General features: G+C 38.6%; 1 protein-coding gene across 1 annotated transcript in view; it reads left to right on the top strand.

Annotated features, from left to right (window-relative positions):
* Window positions 1–6,256: 6,256 nt before the first annotated feature.
* Window positions 6,257–20,468, top strand: part of C11H12orf50 (chromosome 11 C12orf50 homolog) — a 40,500-nt gene continuing 26,288 nt past the window's right edge. Inside the window, exons 1-3 of the mRNA XM_077953102.1 lie at window positions 6,257–6,262; window positions 7,067–7,186; window positions 7,529–7,649. Coding sequence (XP_077809228.1) covers window positions 6,257–6,262; window positions 7,067–7,186; window positions 7,529–7,649 — 247 coding nt within the window. The remainder of the gene's footprint in view (window positions 6,263–7,066; window positions 7,187–7,528; window positions 7,650–20,468) is intronic.

The following is a 20,468-nucleotide window of genomic DNA, read 5'->3' as shown; positions in this document are numbered from 1 at the left end:
CCTGCTCTGATGGGTAGCAGCCATCAACTTTGCCCAATTCTCCTAATTCTGAAGGGTCATCAAGGAGTTGCTACCAGCTACTGTACTTAAAATGGTGTCACAGGATTACAAAATAGAAGAAAGTCTTTCTTCTCTGACTAATACGTTAGGTGCTCTAGTAAACACCAAAGATGAAAGACACTCAGTGTGAGCCTGCTTTTACTGACACAAAATACAGAATTTTCAGTCCTATTCCCAGCCCTGGAGACAAATGTCCCATTTTTTTTTTTTGAAATGGAGTCTCATTCTACCACCCTAGCTGGAGTGCAGTGGCGCAAGCTCGGCTCACTGCAACCTCCATCTCCCCAGTTCAAGCGATTCTCCTGCCTCGGCCTCCTGAGTATCTGGGATTACAGGCGTGTGCCACCATGCCCGGCTAATTTTTGTATTTTTTTTAGTAGAGATGGGGTTTCACCATGTTGGTCAGGCTGATCTTGAACTCCTGACCTCGTGATCCTCCCTTGTCTGCCTCCCACAGTGCTGGGATTACAGGCATGAGCCACCACGCCTGGCCATAATAGTTGTTTTTTGTTTTTTGTTGTTGTTGTTGTTGTTTTTAAGACTAGAATGAAATTCACAACAGTAAAGAACAGAACTGAAGAAAATAAGAAAAAGAAAAAAGGGGGTGAGGGAGAAGGTAAAGAAAAGAGAGCTTGAAAAGGTAGAGAAGGTAAGACTCCAGGAATTCTAAAGACTACCAAAATGTGCAGATCTATTTTATGTGCTCTGCAATGACAAAACAAAAAAATCTCCATGTGAGTTTGACCTATTTTTGCCATGTCTACTGGAATATAGCTGTATAAACCTAACTTCAAAAAGTAGACACTTTTTTTCAGACTTTCTCCTTTGTAAAACAGGAATTCTCACAATGGCTTTAATCATAATGTTACATGTAATGTGCAATAATGGTGTTTGGTAAGAATATTTGAAAACAGTCCAATGAAGTTACAAGTTTGTAGGTATAGACAGTGTTTATCTGGAGGCAAAACCCACTTAAAATATTTCTTAGGCGTGTTTCTCCCAGTAGCTTAAGTACTTCATGGGTGTTTTGTGGTAGAGTTAGAAGACAGGGCAAAACAAAATATAGTTATATTTTTCTATGTATCTTTGCCACTGTCTTCAAGGGTTTAGCCAAATCTTTATTCTCTAGTTCATTTACCTCTCATACTACCTCGTTTTTAAAATAATGTTCAATTTACATTTAAAAACTTTTTTCTAAATTTTAGTTTATTTTACATGTCAGATTTTTGTCCTAAAGCATTGTCTTCATTCTTTTTTTTTTTTTTTTTTTTTTGAGACGGAGTCTCGCTCTGTCACCCAGGCTGGAGTGCAGTGGCCGGATCTCAGCTCACTGCAAGCTCCGCCTCCCGGGTTTACGCCATTCTCCTGCCTCAGCCTCCTGAGTAGCTGGGACTACAGGCGCCTGCCACCTCGCCCGGCTAGTTTTTTTGTATTTTTTAGTAGAGACGGGGTTTCACCGTGTTAGCCAGCATGGTCTCGATCTCCTGACCTCGTGATCCGCCCGTCTTGGCCTCCCAAAGTGCTGGGATTACAGGCTTGAGCCACCTCGCCCGGCCGCATTGTCTTCAAAAAGTTCATAGCAGCTTAGCTTGTTTTACATAACCAAAGTGGGAATTCGTATTTGTCTCAGTCTTTTAAATTTCTAATTAAACATACATGACAATTTAAAAATACATTTTTATCTAGCCTAATCTGTGATTTTCATGGCACCTTTTATGTTATTTATTGATATGGTTTGGCTGTGTCCCCACCAAAATCTCAACTTGAATCGTATCCCCCAGAATTCCTATGTGCTGTGGGAGGGACCCAGGGGGAGGTAATTGAATCGTGGGGTGGGGTCTTTCCCATGCTAATCTCATGATAGTGAGTAAGTCTCACGAGATCTCATGGTTTTATCAGGGGTTTCCACTTTTGCTTCTTCCTCATTTTCTCTTGCTGCCACCATGTAAGAAGTGCTTTTTACCTCCTGCCATGATTCTGAGGTCTCTCCAGTCATGTGGAACTGTAAGTCCAATTAAACCTCTTTTTCTTCCCAGTCTCGAGTATGTCTTTATCAGCAGCATGAAAGCAGACTAATACAGTATATTGGTACTAGTAGAGTTGGGTATTGCTGAAAAGATACCCAAAAATGTGGAAGTGACTTCGGAAATGGGAAACAGGCAGAGGCTGGAACAGTTTGGTGGGCCCAGAAGACACAGGAAAATGTGAGAAAGTTTGAACTTCCTAGAGACTTGTTGAATGGCTTTGACAGAAGTGCTGATAGTGATATGAACAATAAGGTCCAGGCTGAGGTGGTCTCAGATGGAGATGAGGAACTTGTTGGGAACTGGAGCAAAGGTGACTCTTGTTATGTTTTAGCAAAGAGACTGGCAGCATTTTGCCCCTGCCCTAGAGATTTGTGGAACTTTGAACTTGACAGAGATGATTTCAGGTATCTGGTGGAAGAAATTTCTAAGCAGCAAAGCATTCAAAAGGTGACTTGGATGCTGTTAAAATCATTCCATTTTAAAAGGGAAACAGAGCATAAAAGTTCAGAAATTTGCAGCCTGATGATGCAGTAGAAAAGAAAAACCCATTTTTTGAGGAGAAATTCAAGCCAGCTGCAGAAATTTGCGTAAGTAGCAAGGAGCCCAATGTTAATCCACAAGACCATGGGGAAAATGTCTCCAGGGTATGTCAGAGACCTTCACAGCAGCACCTCCCATCACAGACCCAAAGGCCCAGGAGGAAAAAGTGGTTTTATGGGCCAGGCCCAGGGTCCCAGTGCTGTCTGTAGCTTAGGGACTTGATGCCCTGTGTCTCAGCCAATCTAGCCATGGCTGAAAGGGGTCAACATAGAGCTCGAGCTGTGGCTTCAGAAGGTGCAAGCCCCAAGCTGGCAGCTTCCACGTGGTGTTGAGCCTGCAGGAGCACAGAAGGCAAGAATTGAGGTTTGGGAACCTCCACCTAGATTTCAGAAGATGTATGGAAACACCTGGATGCTCAGGCAAGTTTGCTGCAGAGGTGGAGACCTCATGGAGAACCCCTGCTAAGGCAGTGTGGAAGGGAAATGTGGGCTGGAGCCCTGACACAGAGTCGCTACTGGGGCACTGCCTAATGGAGCTGTGAGAAGAGGGCCACTATCCTCCAAATCCCAGAATGGTAGCTCCACTGACAGCTTGTGCCAAGAACCTAGAAAAGCCACAGACACTTAATGCCAGCCTGTGAAAGCAGCCAGGACGGAGGCTGTACCCTGCAAAGCCACAGGGGCAGAGCTGCCCAAGACCATGGGAACCCACCTTTTGCATCCACATGACCTGGATGTGCGACCTAGAATCAAAGGAGATCATTTTGGAGCTTTAAAATTTGACTGCCCTGCTGGATTCTGGACATGCATGGGGCCTGTAACTCCTTTGTTTTGGCCAATTTATCCCACTTGGAGTGGCTTTGCCCAATACCTGTACCCCCGTTGTATCTAGGAAGTAACTAACTTGTTTTTGATTTTACAGACTCATAGGTAGAAGGAATTTGCCTTGTCTCAGATGAAACTCTGGACTGTGGACTTTTGGATTAATGCTGAAATGAGTTAAGACTTTGGGGTCCTGTTGGGAAGGCATGATTAGTTTTGAAATGTGAGGACTTGAAGTTTGGAGGGGCCAGTGGTGGAATGATATGGTTTGGCTCTGTCTCCACCCAATTATCAACTTAAATTGTATGTCCCAGAATTCCCACATGTTGTGGGAGGGAGACAGGGGGAGGTAATTGAATCATGGGGACGGGTCTCTCCCATGCTAATCTCACGATAGTGAATAAGTCTCATGAGATCTGATGGGATTATCAGGGGTTTCTGTCTTTGCTTTCTCCTCATTTTCTCTTGCCACCGCAGTGTAAGAAATGCCTTTCACCTCCTGCCTTGATTCTGAGGCCTCCCCAGCCATGTGGAACTGTAAGTCCAATTAAACCCCTTTTTCTTCCCAGTTGGGTATGTTTTTATCAGTAGCATGAAAACGGACTGATACATTTATGATGAATATTTTTTATTAATTTCTGCTAGGTTTTAATTCTTTGATTAAAGATACTAAGAGGAACATATCAATAACTGCTGATTTAAATGTTTCATTCTGGGAATCAGAGTATTTCACTTGTTTTCAACAAATTCTCAAAACCTTCAAGCACTCTGGAATCTTTCTGCTATAGGAAGAAGATATTTCTCTTTTTATGATGGATGAAAAATAAATGGAATCTGGCTACGAGTAAGTAGCCCAATATATTTTCAGGTAGCTATTAATATATCACAATTTGAATATGATTTTTCCCAAATCAATGGATAGCAGAGAGTACATATTGAAATAATTTTTTTATTATCTTAGAGTATGAGTATTTCATTTACCTATGTCAAATTTTTAGTGTTATCACCAAACCCTCTATAGAAAGAAAAATTTAGAAATAGTTGTTTACTTCTGAAATACTTATCACTTTCTATTATAAAAGTATAAACTAGTTTATAGTCCATATTCAACCAGAACATTGAAAGATTAAAATATGTTATTTTGTTTTTGCTAGTCCTTTTTAGTTAATATGCTAAAACTGAGTAAGAAAACTATAGTTCACCTGAGTGAACATTGACCTACAGTTACATGTGAGGTCATTTATGATGAGCAAACAATGGATTAGGTAACAATGAGGAAAATTCTAGAAGTTTGAGTTTGTGTGCTTACTAGCAACCACTTTCAACATTTCTGCAAAGCTAGAGAAGGTATCTTCTAATTTAAATTTGTTTAAGAATTATCTATTGTGTAATATACTGTCAACAGGAGGTCAGTTTTAAAGGAATACTACTGATAGCCTGAAAGACTGTGGAAAAGAAATTATTTTTCCCCCTTTACACACTGATAGTTTTTGTATTTGCATTCCTGCAATTCATATATATTTTTCAAAAAAAAAAAAAACCAAACATTGGATTAGCAGCAAGAGAGTTGAAAATGGCAGAAGTTGGGAATGACTGCTATTTCTTTTTTAATTCCACATGCATAAAGGTAAATATTGTACAACTGACAGTACTTCACATGATTAATTTGAGTAGAATGAAGGACGATATGGCAATAACTTGCATTGCTGAGCCAAAATTTACTATTTTCTTGCAAGATATCTTATATATGTAAAATCTGGAGTAAAAGCCTAGCATGTATTTTTGACATACTAAATTTCTCTGAAGAAATCTGAGATAATTTAAAATTATTATTTGTTTGAAACTACCCTTATATATGCCAGTTACATGCATATAGCTTTTGAATCTTCATGTGGCACTTTTGCCTATGTTATGGCACCTTGAGACATTAAATTCCTAATATTGAAACGTTATATGTTATAAGATATTGTTTTAGTTAATACGATTCCAGTCATTATAAATTCAAATAGTTGAATTCAGGTAACTGTCAAACTTATTGTAATAAATCTGTTTTCCTATTTGAAATTTATTTACCCAATTACTGAATTTTCCTCTGTCAAAAGTCTAAGTAACAACAAATATTTAAATATCATAAAAAAGAAAATAATTAATATAAACAAATTGGCCACATAAAGTTTATAAAGTTTAATGGGAAAAACTGATAATTCCTCCAACGTATTAGGATGAATGGATCTTAATAAAACCAGATAAAGGTAGAAACTCAATATTTGGAGCTTCGTGCTCATGCAAGAAATAATCCAGCGAAAAATATGTTATGTCTGGTTTCAAGTGTTTCCTCTCTGTTAGGAAACCTGAATGGACTCAACCTCTCTGGCCACAGAAATTAGATTCATTTATATTACCTGTTAAATTAAATGCTAGGATAATAAAGAATAATAACAGATTTCATGTCCCAGGTGGGCGGAGCGTTTTGTCAATTTCACTGCTGTATCCTCAAATACTTAGTACAGTGACTAATGAGTAAGTTACCAGTAAATAATTAAATGAATAAATAATAATAATAGCTCACAATACCTTGTATCACATCATTTTTGCAGCTAACCTGTGAGGAAAGTATTTTTTTATTTCCTGTACACAGATGAGAAAACTAAAGTACAGAGAGGATGAGTTAAGTATTAACTTTGGGACAATGGGCAAGTAGTGGAGCCCAGACTTTCAAATACCAGTTTATTGACTTGAAAACCCCTGCCCATAAACCCGTGCTGTGAGAGTACATGGATCTACTTTAACAAGGGGGAGAGAGTGAATATGAAAGTAGGAGAGAGATAAAAGATAAAGAACAACCGTGGAGCATGTGTCAAAAGAGGGAAGAATGTTACCCACCTCTCTTCCCACACAACAGGGGCTTGTAGTTTTTACCAACTGTGTGTTTGCGTTTAAAAGAACATAGAATTTTTAAGAAGTAATAGCAGCCCATTGAAACAATCCACATCTACTTTTGTTGGCATATGAAGAAGTCAGTGAGTATATGTATAGGCAATTGTTTATCTTTCTAAGCCAAAGGCACAAAGCACATATATTTAATGTAGTACATCATAATATAATAATTAAAATTCCACAATAACTTAAATTTTAAGCTCCATAAAAACTTAACAGTATATCCATAGATTGAGAAAACAGATGATCTAATGAAACGATTGATTAATAGAAACCATTTTCACAATTAGAATATAGGTAGGGATTCTTAAAAGTTTCATCTGGGCTTTCTTCAGAACGAGAAATTAAGTTGTTCTGTCACTGAATTGTGATCAAAGTGTCACTGGATTCTTATATCTCTATTCTTAGTGAACCATATGGATTAACGAATAACAAAAAGTAGCATTTTATCAGTGATTTGTGGCATGTTGTACTATTTAATCATTAGATTATCTTGTTGCTTTTTCACGAAAGTTAGACTAATTTGCTAAAATTTAGACTTATGGTCTAAAATTGATAGTGTATATCTTTGTGATTCTAATTTAATCTACTTGTATTTTCTTTAACTAATTAGCGACCTATTCTTGTTAAACACTAATGTCAACATATTGAGCTTTCTACACTGTTTACTTTTTCTTTTAGGGTTCCCAGTGCCGATTCCGACACTGTGAAGAGGCCCTTGGCAGTGACACTGTGTGCTCATTATGGAGAGAGAGGAAATGTTTAGATCCACTTTGCAGATTTAGACACATGGAAATGCAGGTAGAATTACTTAGCATCATCATTTTTGTTAAAAAGCATTTCCCTTCAATAATGCTGAATTATACTTTTACAAAACAATAGGGAAGAAATCATTCTTCCATCTACTATTTGATTTTAGGCATTTTGCAATTTTTTCAACTTAATGGAGGAACATGTTTTAGAAATACCCATTGCATCTTTTGAATAGCAGGGCTTAGAAACACTGAAAGCTGGAAAACACACATGATCCTAAATCAGTTAACTGTAACCGTTTTTGTGTCATTGTGCTGTATTGCAGCACATTGTATTTGTTGTGAATATGGCATCTGATCATTACATTTCCCCCAATCTCCTTTTATCTAGCAAAACTGCAGCATTTCATGCTTCTGGGAAACTCAGCCTCTTGGTTGTGTGAAGATCAGCTGTATCTTTTATCACAGCAAACCTCGAAATATCAATGGATTATTTTTGCCACCAAGTAGCAGTGAGTACATTTTTTGAATAACATGGACATACCATATTCTAATCTTGTTTTGGAGTAGAAGCATAGAATGACACATTTAAAAAGTATGACAATGGCCGGGCGTGGTGGCTCACTCCTGTAATCCCAGCACTTTGGGAGGCCGACGTGGGTGGATCATGAGGTCAGGAGATCGAGACCATCTTGGCTAACACGGTGAAACCCCATCTCTACTAAAAATACAAAAAATTAGCTGGGCGTGGTGGCAGGCACCTGTAGTCCCAGCTACTCGGGAGGCTGAGGGAAGAGAATGGTGTGAACCCAGGAGGCAGAGCTTGCAGTGAGCCGAGATCGCGCCACTTCACTCCAGCCTGGGCGACAGAGCGAGACTCAGTCTCAAAAAAAAAAAAAAAAAAAAAAAAGTATGACAAGTTGAGCAATGCAATTTAGTAGCCAATGGGTAATTTGGAATGATTCTACATGAGATGAGAGAAAGTTTAGAATGAACCATTAAGTAACTAACAAGATGAAGTGAACAAAGAGCAAGTTAAACTTTCTCTATGTGTATCTAAAAAGAATTTTATTCATATGAAAAGTAAGACAGCTACTGACCTCACTAAATAGAAAGAGGCTGTGTCTTAGCAAAGTATCACACAACTGAAGCCAAGATTGGAGGTCATGCCTTCACTGGTGATCTCTGTGATTGTGCAGAAAGTTGTCTGGTAGGTGGAGAGAGCAAGGGAATGATCTGGGTTACACACTCTTGCTTCTAGTAGGACAGCTGTGTCTGATGGTTCTTTCTAACACTTTAATTGTGGAGAAAATGCAATGCCATTGCTACAAAAGCTGTGGCACAATTCAGTCTAACTAAATGGTACTGAGACTCTACCATGTGATGTACCTTAAATTCGGTTCTGGGAAATGGATACAGAAGACACCACAGTGTAAACCAGTGAATGGTAAGAACCTTGCTGAAGAAGTTGGGGCTATTAGGTTTCCCTGATGCTTGTAACTACTCTACTTTCCTTCTATGGCCACCAAGTTTTTCTGATGGAATGTTTTTTTGTTTGTTTGTTTGTTGTTTGTTTTTTGAGACAGAGTCTCACTCTGTCGCCCAGGCTGGAGTGCAGTGGTGCGATCTCAGCTCATTGCAGCCCCTGCCTTCCGGGTTCAAGCAATTCTCCTGCCTCAGCCTCCTGAGTAGCTGGGATTACAGGAATGCACTGCCACACTCAGCTAACCATGCTGGTTGGGTTAAATTCATGATCACAAACCTCAAATGAGCCCTTACTGCTGACTGCCAATAACACTGCATGGTACTCCCCCAGTTCATTCCTATTCTTCCAAACTGCTTTTTATACTTCCTTTCCTCTCCTTAAACCTCCATTGCCTCTTCCTCTCTGATGATGACCTTATGTCTTACAAACTGAGAAACTTTTAATAAGAAGATAACTTCTGCAGTTTTCTGTCACTACATCTACCCACCTAGTAGCATCAGTACTTACTTCTTCCCTGCTCTTACCATGAATCATCCATACTCCTGTCTAAGCCTATCCTTCCACTTGGTAAGTAGATACTGCCTTCTCTTTTCTACTCTAAGACATTGATCTAATGATTCTTCCCCCTCTTTTTCTGCATAAGCATTATTCACTCTTCCTGTCACCATACAAACATGTATTTATTTAATTATTTAAGGAATTCTCCATTTTGATCTATTCTCTTACAAGCTACTACCCCATGTTTCTTCCCACTGCAATAGTTCTCCTCAAAGCAATTATTTATTATTGTGGTCACCAAATCCTCCCCCAATTATTTCTTAATCCCATGCAAATCAGGCTTATTCACTCCTTTCAACTGTCACATACACATTATTAAATCCAGTGGCCAATTCCTAGTCCTTACATAACTTGAACCATGAGCAGGATTTGACACATTTAATCACCCCTTCCTTCTTGACATAATTTTCCTATCCAGCTTGCAGGACACATTCTCTTCATTTTTCTTTCTTTTTTTTTCTTTAACTTTTATTTTAGGTTCTGGGGTACATGTGCAGGATTGCTATATAGGTAAACTGTGTGTCATGGGGATTTGGTGTACAGACAATTTCATCACCTCGATAATAAGCATAGTACCTGATAAGTATTTTTTCTGATCCTCTCCCTCCTACCAGCCTCCACCCTCGATTAGGCCCCAGTACCCAGTATCTGTTGTCCCTCTCTTTGGGTTCATGTGTTATCATTTAACTCCCACTTGTAAGTAAGAACATGTGGCATTTGGATTTTTTTTCTGCATTAGTTTGCTAAGGATGATGGTCTTCAGCTCCATCAATGTTCTTGCAAAGGACACGATCTCATTATTTTTTATGGCTGTGTAGTAATCCATGGCATATATATACCATATTTCCTTTATTTAATCTACCATTGATGGGCATTTAGGTTGATTCCATGTCTTTGCTATTGCGAATAGTGCTGTGATGAACACACACGTACATATGTCTTTATAGTAGAATGATTTATGTTCCTGTGTGTATATACCCAATAATAGGATTGCTGGGTCAAATGGTAATTCTCTTCTAAGTTCTTCAAATAATTGCTACATTGCTTTGCATAGTGGCTGGATCAATTTACATTCCTACCAGCAGTATATAAGTGTTCCCTTTTCTCTGTAACCTCACCAGCATCTGTTATTTTTTGACTTTTTAATAAATAGCCATTCTTATTGTTATGAGGTAGTAACTCATTATGGTTTTGATTTGTGTTTCTGTAATGATTAGTGATGTTGACCATTTTTTCATATGCTTTTGGCCACATTTATGTCTTCTTTTGAAAAGTGTTCGTGTTCTTTGCCCACTTTTTAATAAAGTTGTTTTTTGCTTGTTAAGTCCTTTATAAATTCTGGATGTTAGACCTTTGTTGGATACATAGTTTGCAAATATTTTCTCTCATTCTGTAGGTTGTCTGCTTACTCTGTTGATAGTTTCTTTTGCTGTGCAGAAGCTCTTTAGTTTAATTAAATCCTTTTTGTTAACTTTTTTATTGCAATTGCTTTTGGCATCTTTGTCATGAAATCTTTGCCATGTCCTATGTCCAGAATGGTATTTCCTAGGTTATCTTCCAGGGTTTTTATAGTTTTCGGTTTTACATATAAGTCTTTTTAAAATTGTTTTAAAATTTTATTTATTTATTTGTTTATTTATTTATTTATTTTTGAGATGGAGTCTCACTCTGTTGCCAGGCTGGAGTGCAATGGTGAGATCTCGGCCCACTACAACCTCTGCCTCCTGGGTTCAAGTGATTCCCCTGCCCCAGCTTCCCAGGTAGCTGAGATTACAGGCGGGGACATGCCAGCATGCCTGGCTTTTTTTTTTTTTTTTTTTTTAATAGTAGAGATGGGGTTTCACTATGTTGATCAGGACGGTCTCAATCTTCTGACCTTGTGATCCGCCCACCTCAACTTCCCAAAGTGCTGGGATTACAGGCATAAGTCACCGTACCCGGCCTACATTGAAGTCTTTATCTTGAGTTAATTTTTGTATGTGGTATAAGGTAGGGTTTCAGTTTCCATTTTCTATATATGGCAAGCCAGTTATCCCAGCATCATTTATTGAGTGGGGAGTCCTCTCCCTGTTTCTTATTTTTGTCACCTTTGTCAAAGATTAGATGGTTGTAGGTGTGTTGTAGGTTGTGAGGCATTATTTCTACACTTTCTATTCTATTCCATTGGTCTATGTGTCTTTTTTTGTGCCATTATCATGCCGTTTTGGTTACCGTAGCCCTGTAGTATAGTTTGAAGTTGGGTAACATGATGCCTCCCTCTTTGTTCTTTTTGCTTTAAGATTGCCTTAGCTCTTTGGGCTCCTTTTGGGTTTCATATTAATTTTAAAATATATTTTTCTAATTCTGTGAAGAATGTCATTGGTAGTTTGATAGAAATAGCATCGAATCTGTGAATTTCTTTGGGCATCATTGCCATTTTAATGATGTTGATTATTCCTATCCATGAGCATGGCATGTCTTTCCATTCATTTGCATCATCTCTGCTTTCTTTGGGCAGTGTTTTGTAATTCTCATTGTAGAGATCTTTCACCTCTCTGGTTAGCTGTATCCCTAGGTATATTATTCTTTTTGTGGCAGTTATTAATGGAATTGCGTTCCTGATTTGACTCTTGGCTTGGATGTTGTTGGTGTATAGGAATGCTACTGATATTTGTATGTTAATTTTGTATCCTAAACTTTTGCTAAAGTTGCTTATCAGATCAAAGAACTTTTGGGCAGAGACTATGAGGTTTTCTAGATATAGAATTATGTCATCTGCAAACAGGGATAATTTGACTTCCTTGATTCCTATTTGGATGCCTTTTATTTCTTTCTCTTACCTGGTTGATCTGACCAGGACTTTGAATACTATGTTGAATAGGAGTGGTGAGGGAGTATATACTTGTCTTCTTCCATTTTTTCAAGGGGGAATGCTTCCAGTTTTTGCTTATTCAGTCTGATATAAGCTCTGGGTTTTATATAGATGGCTCTTATTATTTTGAAGTATGTTTATTCAATTCCTAGCTTACTGAGGGTTTTTAACATGAAGGGATGTTGAATTTTATTAAAAGCCTTTTCTGCATCTATTGAGATAATCATTTCTCAATACGGTTTTTATTTTTAGTTCTGTTTATGTAATCAGTCACATTTATTGATTTGTGTTTGTTGAACCAATCTTGAATCCCAGGGATATAGCATACTTCATCATGATGGATCAGCTTTTTGATGTGCTGCTGAATTTGATTTGCTAGTATTTTGTTGAGGATTTTGGCATCTGTGTTCATTGAGAATATTGGCATTTTTTGTTTGTTTGTTTGTTTTTTGGTTTTGTTTCTGCCATGTTTTGGTATCAGAATGATGCTGGCCTCATAGAATGAGTTAGGGAGGAGTCCCTCATCCTCAGTTTTTTGAAATAGTCTCAGTAGGAATGGCACCAGCTTTTCTTTATAAATCTGATATAACTTGGCTATGAATCTGGCCCTGGGATTGGTTTTTTTGTTGTTGTTGTTTTTTTTTTTTTTTGCTTGGTAGGCTTTTTCTTATACATTTATAGAACTCAGTATTGGTCTCTTCAGGGTTTCAGTTTCTTCCTTGTTCAGTCTTGGGAGGTTGCATGTGTTTAGGAATATATTCATTTCTTCTAAATTTGCTAGTTTGTTCCCATAGAGGTGTTCATAGTAGTGTCTGATAGGTTTTTGTATTTCTGTGGTGTCAGTGGTAATGTTCCCTTTGTCTTTTTTTTTTTTTCTTGGCTCACTGCAACCTCTGTCTCCAGGGTTCAAATGATTCTCCTGCTTCAGCCTCCCAAGTAGATGGGATAACAGGCATGTACCACCATGCCTGACTAATTTTTGTATTTTTAGTAGAGACTGGGTTTCACGATGTTGGCCAGGATGATCTCGAACTCCTGGCCTCAAGTTATCTGCCTGCCTTGGCCTCCCAAAGTGCTGGGATTATAGGCATGAGCCACTGAACCTGGCCTCCCTTTGTTATTTCTAATTGTGTTTACTTGGATCTTCTCTTTTTTTCGTCTCTATTAGTCTAGGTAGCAGTCTATCTTTCTTATTAATTTTTTCAAAAAATCAACTCCTGGATTTGCTGGTCTTTTATATGGCTTTTTGTGTCTCCATTTCCTTCAGTTCAGCTCTAATTTTGGTAATTTCTTGTCTTCTGCCAGTTTTAGGGTTGATATTCTCTTGCTTCTCTAGTTCTTCTAGTTGTGATGCTACGTTGTTAATTTGAGGTCTTTCTTTTTGATATAGTCATTTAGTGTTTTTAATACTATAGGTCATTTAGCCTATTTAGTGCTATAAACTTCCCTGCTTAACACTGAGTTAGCTGTATCTCAGAGAATCTGGTATGTTGTATCTGTTCTCATAAGTTTCAAAGAATTTCTTGATTTCTGCCATAATTTCATTGTTTACCAAAAAGTCAATCAACAGCAGGTTGTTTAATTTCCATGTAATTGTATGGTAGTGGTGATTTTCTTAGTATTGATTCCTATTTTTATTGTGCTGTGGCCTGAGGGCATGGTTGGTATGATTTCAGTTTTTTGTTTTTTGTTTTTTGTTTTTAAATTTGCTGAGTATTGTTTTATGTCGAAATGTATGGTCAATTTTGGAGTATATGTCATGTGATGATGAGAAGAATCTATATTCTGTTGTTTTGAAGTAGAGAGTTCTGTAGATGTTTGTTAAATCCATTTAGTCAAGTTTTGAGTTTAGGTCCCGAATATCTCTGCTTTTCTGCATTGACAATCTGTCTACTGCTGTCAGTGGGGTGTTGAAGTCTCCCACTATTATGGTATGGGAATCTAAGTCTCTTTGTAGGTCTCTAAGAACTTGCTTTATGGATCTGGGTGCTCTTGTGTTGGATGTGTATATATTTAGGATAGTTAGGTCTTCTTGTTGAATTGAACCCTTTACCATTGTATAATGTGTTTCTTTATGTTTTTTAATCTTGTTGGTTTAAGTCTCTTTGGCCTGAAATTAAGATTGCAGCCCCTGATATTTTCTGTTTTCCATTTGCTTGGTAGATTTTTCACAATTTCTTTATTTTGAGCCTATGGGTATCATGGTATAATATGTGCAACAGGTGTCTTGAAGACAGCATACTAGTGGGTCTTGCTTCTTTTCCAGCTTGCCACTCTGTGCCTTTTAATTGGTGCATTTAGCTCCTTTACATTCAAGGTTACATTGATATGTGTGGATTTGATCTTCTCATCATGTCGTTAACTGGTTTTTATGCAGACTTGTTTGTGTGGTTTCTTTATAGTGTCACTGGTCTGTGTTCTTAAATGTGTTTTTGTAGGTACTGGTAGCTGTCTTTCCTTTCCATATTTAGTGCTATCTTTCAGGGCCTCTTGTAAGGCATGTCTGGTGGTAAAAAATTCCCTCAGCATTTGCTTGTCTGCAAATGATTTTATTTATCCTTCACTTATGCAACTTAGTTTGCCTGGATGCGATATTCTCGGATGGAATTATATTTTCTTTAAGAATGTAGAATGTAGGCTTCCAATCTTTTCTGGCTTGTAAGGTTTCTTCTGAAAGGTTCACTGTTAGCCTGATGGACTTCCCTTTGTGGGTGACCTACCCTTCTCTCCAACTGTATTTAACATTTTTTCTCTTTCGTTTCAACCTTGGTCTCTTTGTTTTTCTTCTTCCTTCCTAATGCTATGTTACCACTCTCCCCAGGTTCTTCTTCCTCTTTTCCCCAATCTCTTGCACGTGCAGTGTTTTAGGAATTAGTTCTTGGTTCTTTTTTTCTCTATTTACTTTCTTGGTAGTCTCATCTGGCCTTATGATTTTGAATATGATCCACATGTCAGTGACTCCCAAATATAACAAGAGACTCTATTTTATCTGGTGCCCTGTTAACTCTCTGAAATTTTCTACCACACTATATTAGTCTGATTTTACACTGCTGATAAAGACATAGCCAAGACTGCCAATTTACAGAAGAAAGAAATTTAATGGACTTACAGTTCCACATGGCTGGGGAGGCCTCCCAATCCTGGAGGAAGGCAAGGAGGAGCAAGTCACATCTTATATGGATGGCAGCAGGAAAAGAAAGAGAGTTTGTGCAGGGAAACTCCTCTTTTTGAAATTGTCAGATCTCATGAGACTTATTCACTATTACAAGAACAGCATGGGAAATACCTGCCCCCATGATTCAATTGCCTCCCATTGAGTTCCTCCCACAACAGGTGGGAATTGTGGGAGTTACAATTCAAGATGAGATTTGGGTAGGGAAACAGCCAAACCATATCATTCCATCCCTGACCCCTCCCGAACTCTTATCCTCACATTTAAAACCAATAATGCCTTCCCAACATTCCCCAAAAGTCTTAACTCATTTTAACATTAACTCAAAAGTCCACAGTTCAAAGTCTCATCTGAGACAAGGCAAGTCCCTTCTGCCTATGATCCTGTAAAATCAAAAGCAAGCTAGTTACTTCCTAGATACAATGGGGTTACAGGCATTGGGTAAATACAGACATTCCAAATGGGAGAAATTAACCAAAACAAAGTGGCTACAGGCCTCATGCAAGTCCAAAATCCAGCAGGCAGACAAATCTTAAAGCTCAAAATGATCTCCTTTGACTCCAGGTCTCACATCCAGGTCCCACTGAAGCAAAAAGTGGGTTCCCATGGTCTTGGGCTGCTCTGCCCCTGTGGCTTTGCAGAGTATAGCCCCTGCTCCTGGCTGCTTTCATTGGCTGGTGTTGTTTGTGGCTTTTCCAGACACATGGTTCAAGCTGTTGGTGAATCTACCATTCTGGTCTGGAGGACAGTGGCCCTCTTCTCACAGCTCACTAAGCAGTGCTCCAGTAGGGACTTTGTGTGGCAGTGCTGTCTCCACGTTTTCCTTCCAAACTGCCCTAGCAGAGGTTCTTCATGAGTGCCCTGCCCCTGCAACAGACTTTTGCCTGGGCATTCAGGCATTTCCATATGCCCTCTGAAATCTAGGCAGAGGTTCTCAAACTCCAGTTCTTAAATTCTGTGCTCTTGCAGTCTCAACACCACATGGAAGCTGCCAAGACTTGGGGCTTGCACCCTCTGAAACCACGGCCTGAGCTGTACCTTGGCCCCTTTCAGCCATGTTGGAGTGACTGGGACACAGGGCACCAACTCCATAGGCTGCACACAGCATGGGGACCCTGGGCCTAGCCCATGAAACCATTTTGTCCTCCTAGGTCTCTGGGCCTGTGATAAGAGGGGCTGCCATGAAGGTCCCTGACATACACTGGAGACATTTTCCCCATTATCTTGGGGATTAACATTCGGCTTCTTGTTAATTATGAAAATTTCTGCAGCTGGCTTGAATTTCCCCTCAGAAAATAGGATTTTCTTTTATATCTCATTGTCAGGCTGCAAATCTTCCAAACTTTTAAGCTCTGTTTTCTTTTTAGAACTGAATGCCTTTAAAAACACCCAAGTCACATCCTGAATGCTTTGCTGCTTAGAAATTTCTTCTGCCAGATACCTTAAATCATCTCTCTTAAATTCAAAGTTCCACAAATCTCTAGGGAAGGGGCAAAGTGCTGCCAGTCTCTTCGCTAAAACTTAGTAAAAGTCACCTTTGCTCCAGTTTCCAACAAGTTCCTCATCTCTATCTGAGACCACCTCAGTCTGGATTTCATTGTCCATATCTTTATCAGCATTTTGGTCAAAGCCATTCAACAAGTATCTAGGAGGTTACAAACTTTCCCACATTTTTCTGTGTTCTTCTGAGACCTCCAAACTGTTCCAACCTCTTCCTATTACCCAGTTCCAAAGTTGCTTCCACATTTTTGGGTATCTTTCCAGCAGTGCTCCACTCTATTGGTACCAGTTTACTGTATTAGTTCATTTTTACGCTGCTGATAAAGACACTTGAGACTGGGCAATTTACAAAAGAAAGAGGTTTAATGGACTTACAGTTCCACATGGCTGGGGAGGCCTCACAATCATGGTGGAAGACAAGGAGGAGCAAGTCACATCTTACATGTACGGCAGCAGGCAAAGAGAGAGAGCTTGTGCAGGAAAACTCTTGTTTTTAAAACCGTCAGGTCTCGTGAGACTTATTCACTATCATGAGAACAGCACAGGAAAGACCCACCCCCATGATTCAATTACCTCCCACCAGGTTCCTTCCACCATATGTGAGAATTTGGGAAGTTACAAATCAAGATGAAATTTGGGTGGGGACATAGTGAAACTATATCACTCACCTGTATGCTTGCTTGCCCTACTCCAATCACACTGTATACTTGCTTTACCTAGCGTATGTTAGCATGTTCCTGCTTTAGGGTCTTTGTGCAAAACACTCTTCCCTCAATATCTTCATGGCTAACTTCTTTATTTCTTCACAGCCTTGCTAAAATATTATGTTTTACATAAGACTATTCTGAACACTGTATTTGAAATGTAGTCAGCTTTCCCATGCATGCCTTACACACTTCCAAACTTCTTTGCCTAGTTTCTCATTGCCATATCCCCAATGATTTCTCAGATACAATATAATTTACTTGTTTAATATGTCTATTGTTTGTTGTGTGACTCCTTCCTATAGAATGAAAGTACCATAAGAGCAAGAATTTTTATTTTGTTCACTGAAAAATCTTGAGCACCTAACATAGCCACATAGTATTGGCTCTCACATAGTGGCCGGTTCTACTCCGGGAATCCCTGAATGGCATTTATGTATGTTAAATCTGTAACTATTTTCCCTCTGCTTGACACATTTCTGTACTCTAGGGAAAAGGATTCACTTTCCAGACTGTAGATAAACTAACAAGCTCAGTTGAAATACGTATTGAACTACTGCATTGCCTCTTTATTTGGAAATATTTCAATACCTCAGAAGGTATAATTTGATTCCGGGCAGACCAAAGATTAAATTATAAAGTAATACCTTTGTGAATATCCACCTTTATGAGTGTCAGCAAATGCATATGATTAATTGATAAATTTAGAGTGGGGTTATTACAAACCATTTCATAGCAAATTGTAACTGGCTAAATATAGGTTCATACACAACATTGTACAATGTGTGTAATTTTCTCTCAGGCTAAAATAAGATAAAATTTAGATATTTAAATGTGCAACCTGTGAAGCTTTAAGACTTCTGCTTGATGAATTGAGATCTGTCACATAGTCCATATTAAGTAGGTGAGCTGGATCCACAGCAGTGCTGTCTAAATCACCAGCTGTGCTCTTCCGGTATAAGGCACTTGCCAAAGGCAATTTCTTATTATATGATTTGCCATTGTATGTTATCTTTAAGCACTAAGTGCAATTATCAGGAGTCCTACATTTTTTTGTCTGGGGGTATAAAACTGCCAGTTACTCTTTTTGCAATTTAAATTTCAACCTGCTAGTGAATTTTAAAAGGTTTTGGACTCTTTTAGAAGATATTTTATTTATGTATTTATAAACCATAGAATTTTAAAAGAGAACATAATCTTTCTGGTTATCATTTCTAAGTTTAAAAGCAAATAGCTGCTAAACCAATTAAGAATTGGTTTATGCAAGAAAACATAATTCTGTTATTATTTACCATAAAAATTCCCTAGACATTTTCTGAGTACAGTTTGGACTTTCTTTGCAAGCCTGGCAGGCACTTATTCTTTCTCCTATGGTATACATTAGAGGTTATATACTCTCTTAGACAAGCTATTGTTTTAAAAAAAGTTTTTATATTTTGCTGAAGGAAAATTTGTTCCAAACACAGTAGCTAGCTTGAACATGGAAATTACTCATCTTTCCTTGGCTAGTTGCCACTTTATCCTGTAATGAACAATTGAATGGGATCATTTGATTTTTATTTATTCTAGGTCAGTGTCCAGTGATCTCTTGGACAACTGATTTGGCCACTTTAAATTAAACTTTGGTCAGCTTTCTTTAGAATGTCTAGCCTCTGTGTTTATTATCTGCCTTTTATTTGAAGTCTTGAAAAGTCAGTACACGCAGACTAATTTGTGTGTGTGTGTATGTTTTAGAAAAAAAGGTAATTCATAATGGTTAGAAGGATAAAAGTTCTTCAGTTTAGTTCTTTCCTCTCTGGGGAAGGAAGAATGGGGTTAAGAAAATGCCATAGCACACCAAATGGTAGCCCCCGGTGTAATTTGTGTTGGGTGGCAGATTCTTCATCCTGACTACATACTGCGTCTATTCTCATAGGAGGTCCAAAGAGCATCAAAACCTACAAAAAAATAAATGCAGGAACTCAAATATTACTTCTTCAGACTTAACATTTGTTAGTCATGTTTAAGGGCTCCACATTTTGCTTTTTAGGACTGTATAAACTTGCAGTTTAATTGTGACTTTTAAAAAATGAAGTGGAGTTATAAGAGATTAGAAAATCGCATACCCAGTGTTTTAGAATAATCTGTTAAGTGTATTCCCTGTGGCACTGCTATGCTGAGTACTTTTCAGGCCGAATTTTATCTAATCATAAACACTGGCCCAATAGATACAGTTAGTCTCCCGGTTTTACAGATGAAGAAAATGAGGTCCATAGAGGCCAAGTATCTTAGGCAAGATAATACCTCTCATAAGTGGCAGTTTCTGAATTCAAACATAGTTCCGTCTGACTCTAAAAGTATCTCCGCTGGGCGCGATGGCTCACGCCTCTAATCCCAGCACTTTGGGAGGCCAAGGCGGGCGGATCACAAGGCCAGGAAATCCAGACCATCCTGGCTCATACGGTGAAACCCGTCTCTACTGAAAATACAAAAATTAGGCCGGGTGCGGTGGCTCAAACCTGTAATCCCAGCACTTTGGGAGGCCGAGACGGGCGGATCACACGGTCAGGAGATCGAGACCATCCTGGCTAACCCGGTGAAACCCCGTCTCTACTAAAAAAAAAAAAAAAAAAAAAAAAAAAGAAAAGAAAATACAAAAATTAGCCGGGCGTGGTCACGGGCGCCTGTAGTCCCAGCTACTCGGGAGGCTTAGGCAGCAGAATGGCGTGAACCCGGGAGGTGGAGCTTGCAGTGAGCTCAGATGGTGCCACTGCACTCCAGCCTGGGCGACAGCGAGACTCTGTCTCTAAAAAAAAAAAAAAAAAAAGAAGAAGAAGAATATCACAAAAATCAGACATGACATTTAAAGTATACTCCAATACATTTTGTCATTTGAATGACCAATGCATCAGACCTCCTGATCTGCCTTCTGCCTTCTGAGGGGCTACTTCTATTCCACTCTACTCAATAGACTTCTTTTCAAATCTATTAAAGTTTTTTTGTATTTAATAGAAGACTGCCTTTCCCCTTTAATTTACAGTATAGAGTGAGACATTCTAGCACTTCTGCGTTACATGTACT

Source organism: Macaca mulatta, chromosome 11, assembly GCF_049350105.2.
Source record: "Macaca mulatta isolate MMU2019108-1 chromosome 11, T2T-MMU8v2.0, whole genome shotgun sequence".
Lineage (NCBI taxonomy): Eukaryota > Metazoa > Chordata > Mammalia > Primates > Cercopithecidae > Macaca > Macaca mulatta.
This window is presented reverse-complemented; position numbering and strand designations above follow the sequence as displayed.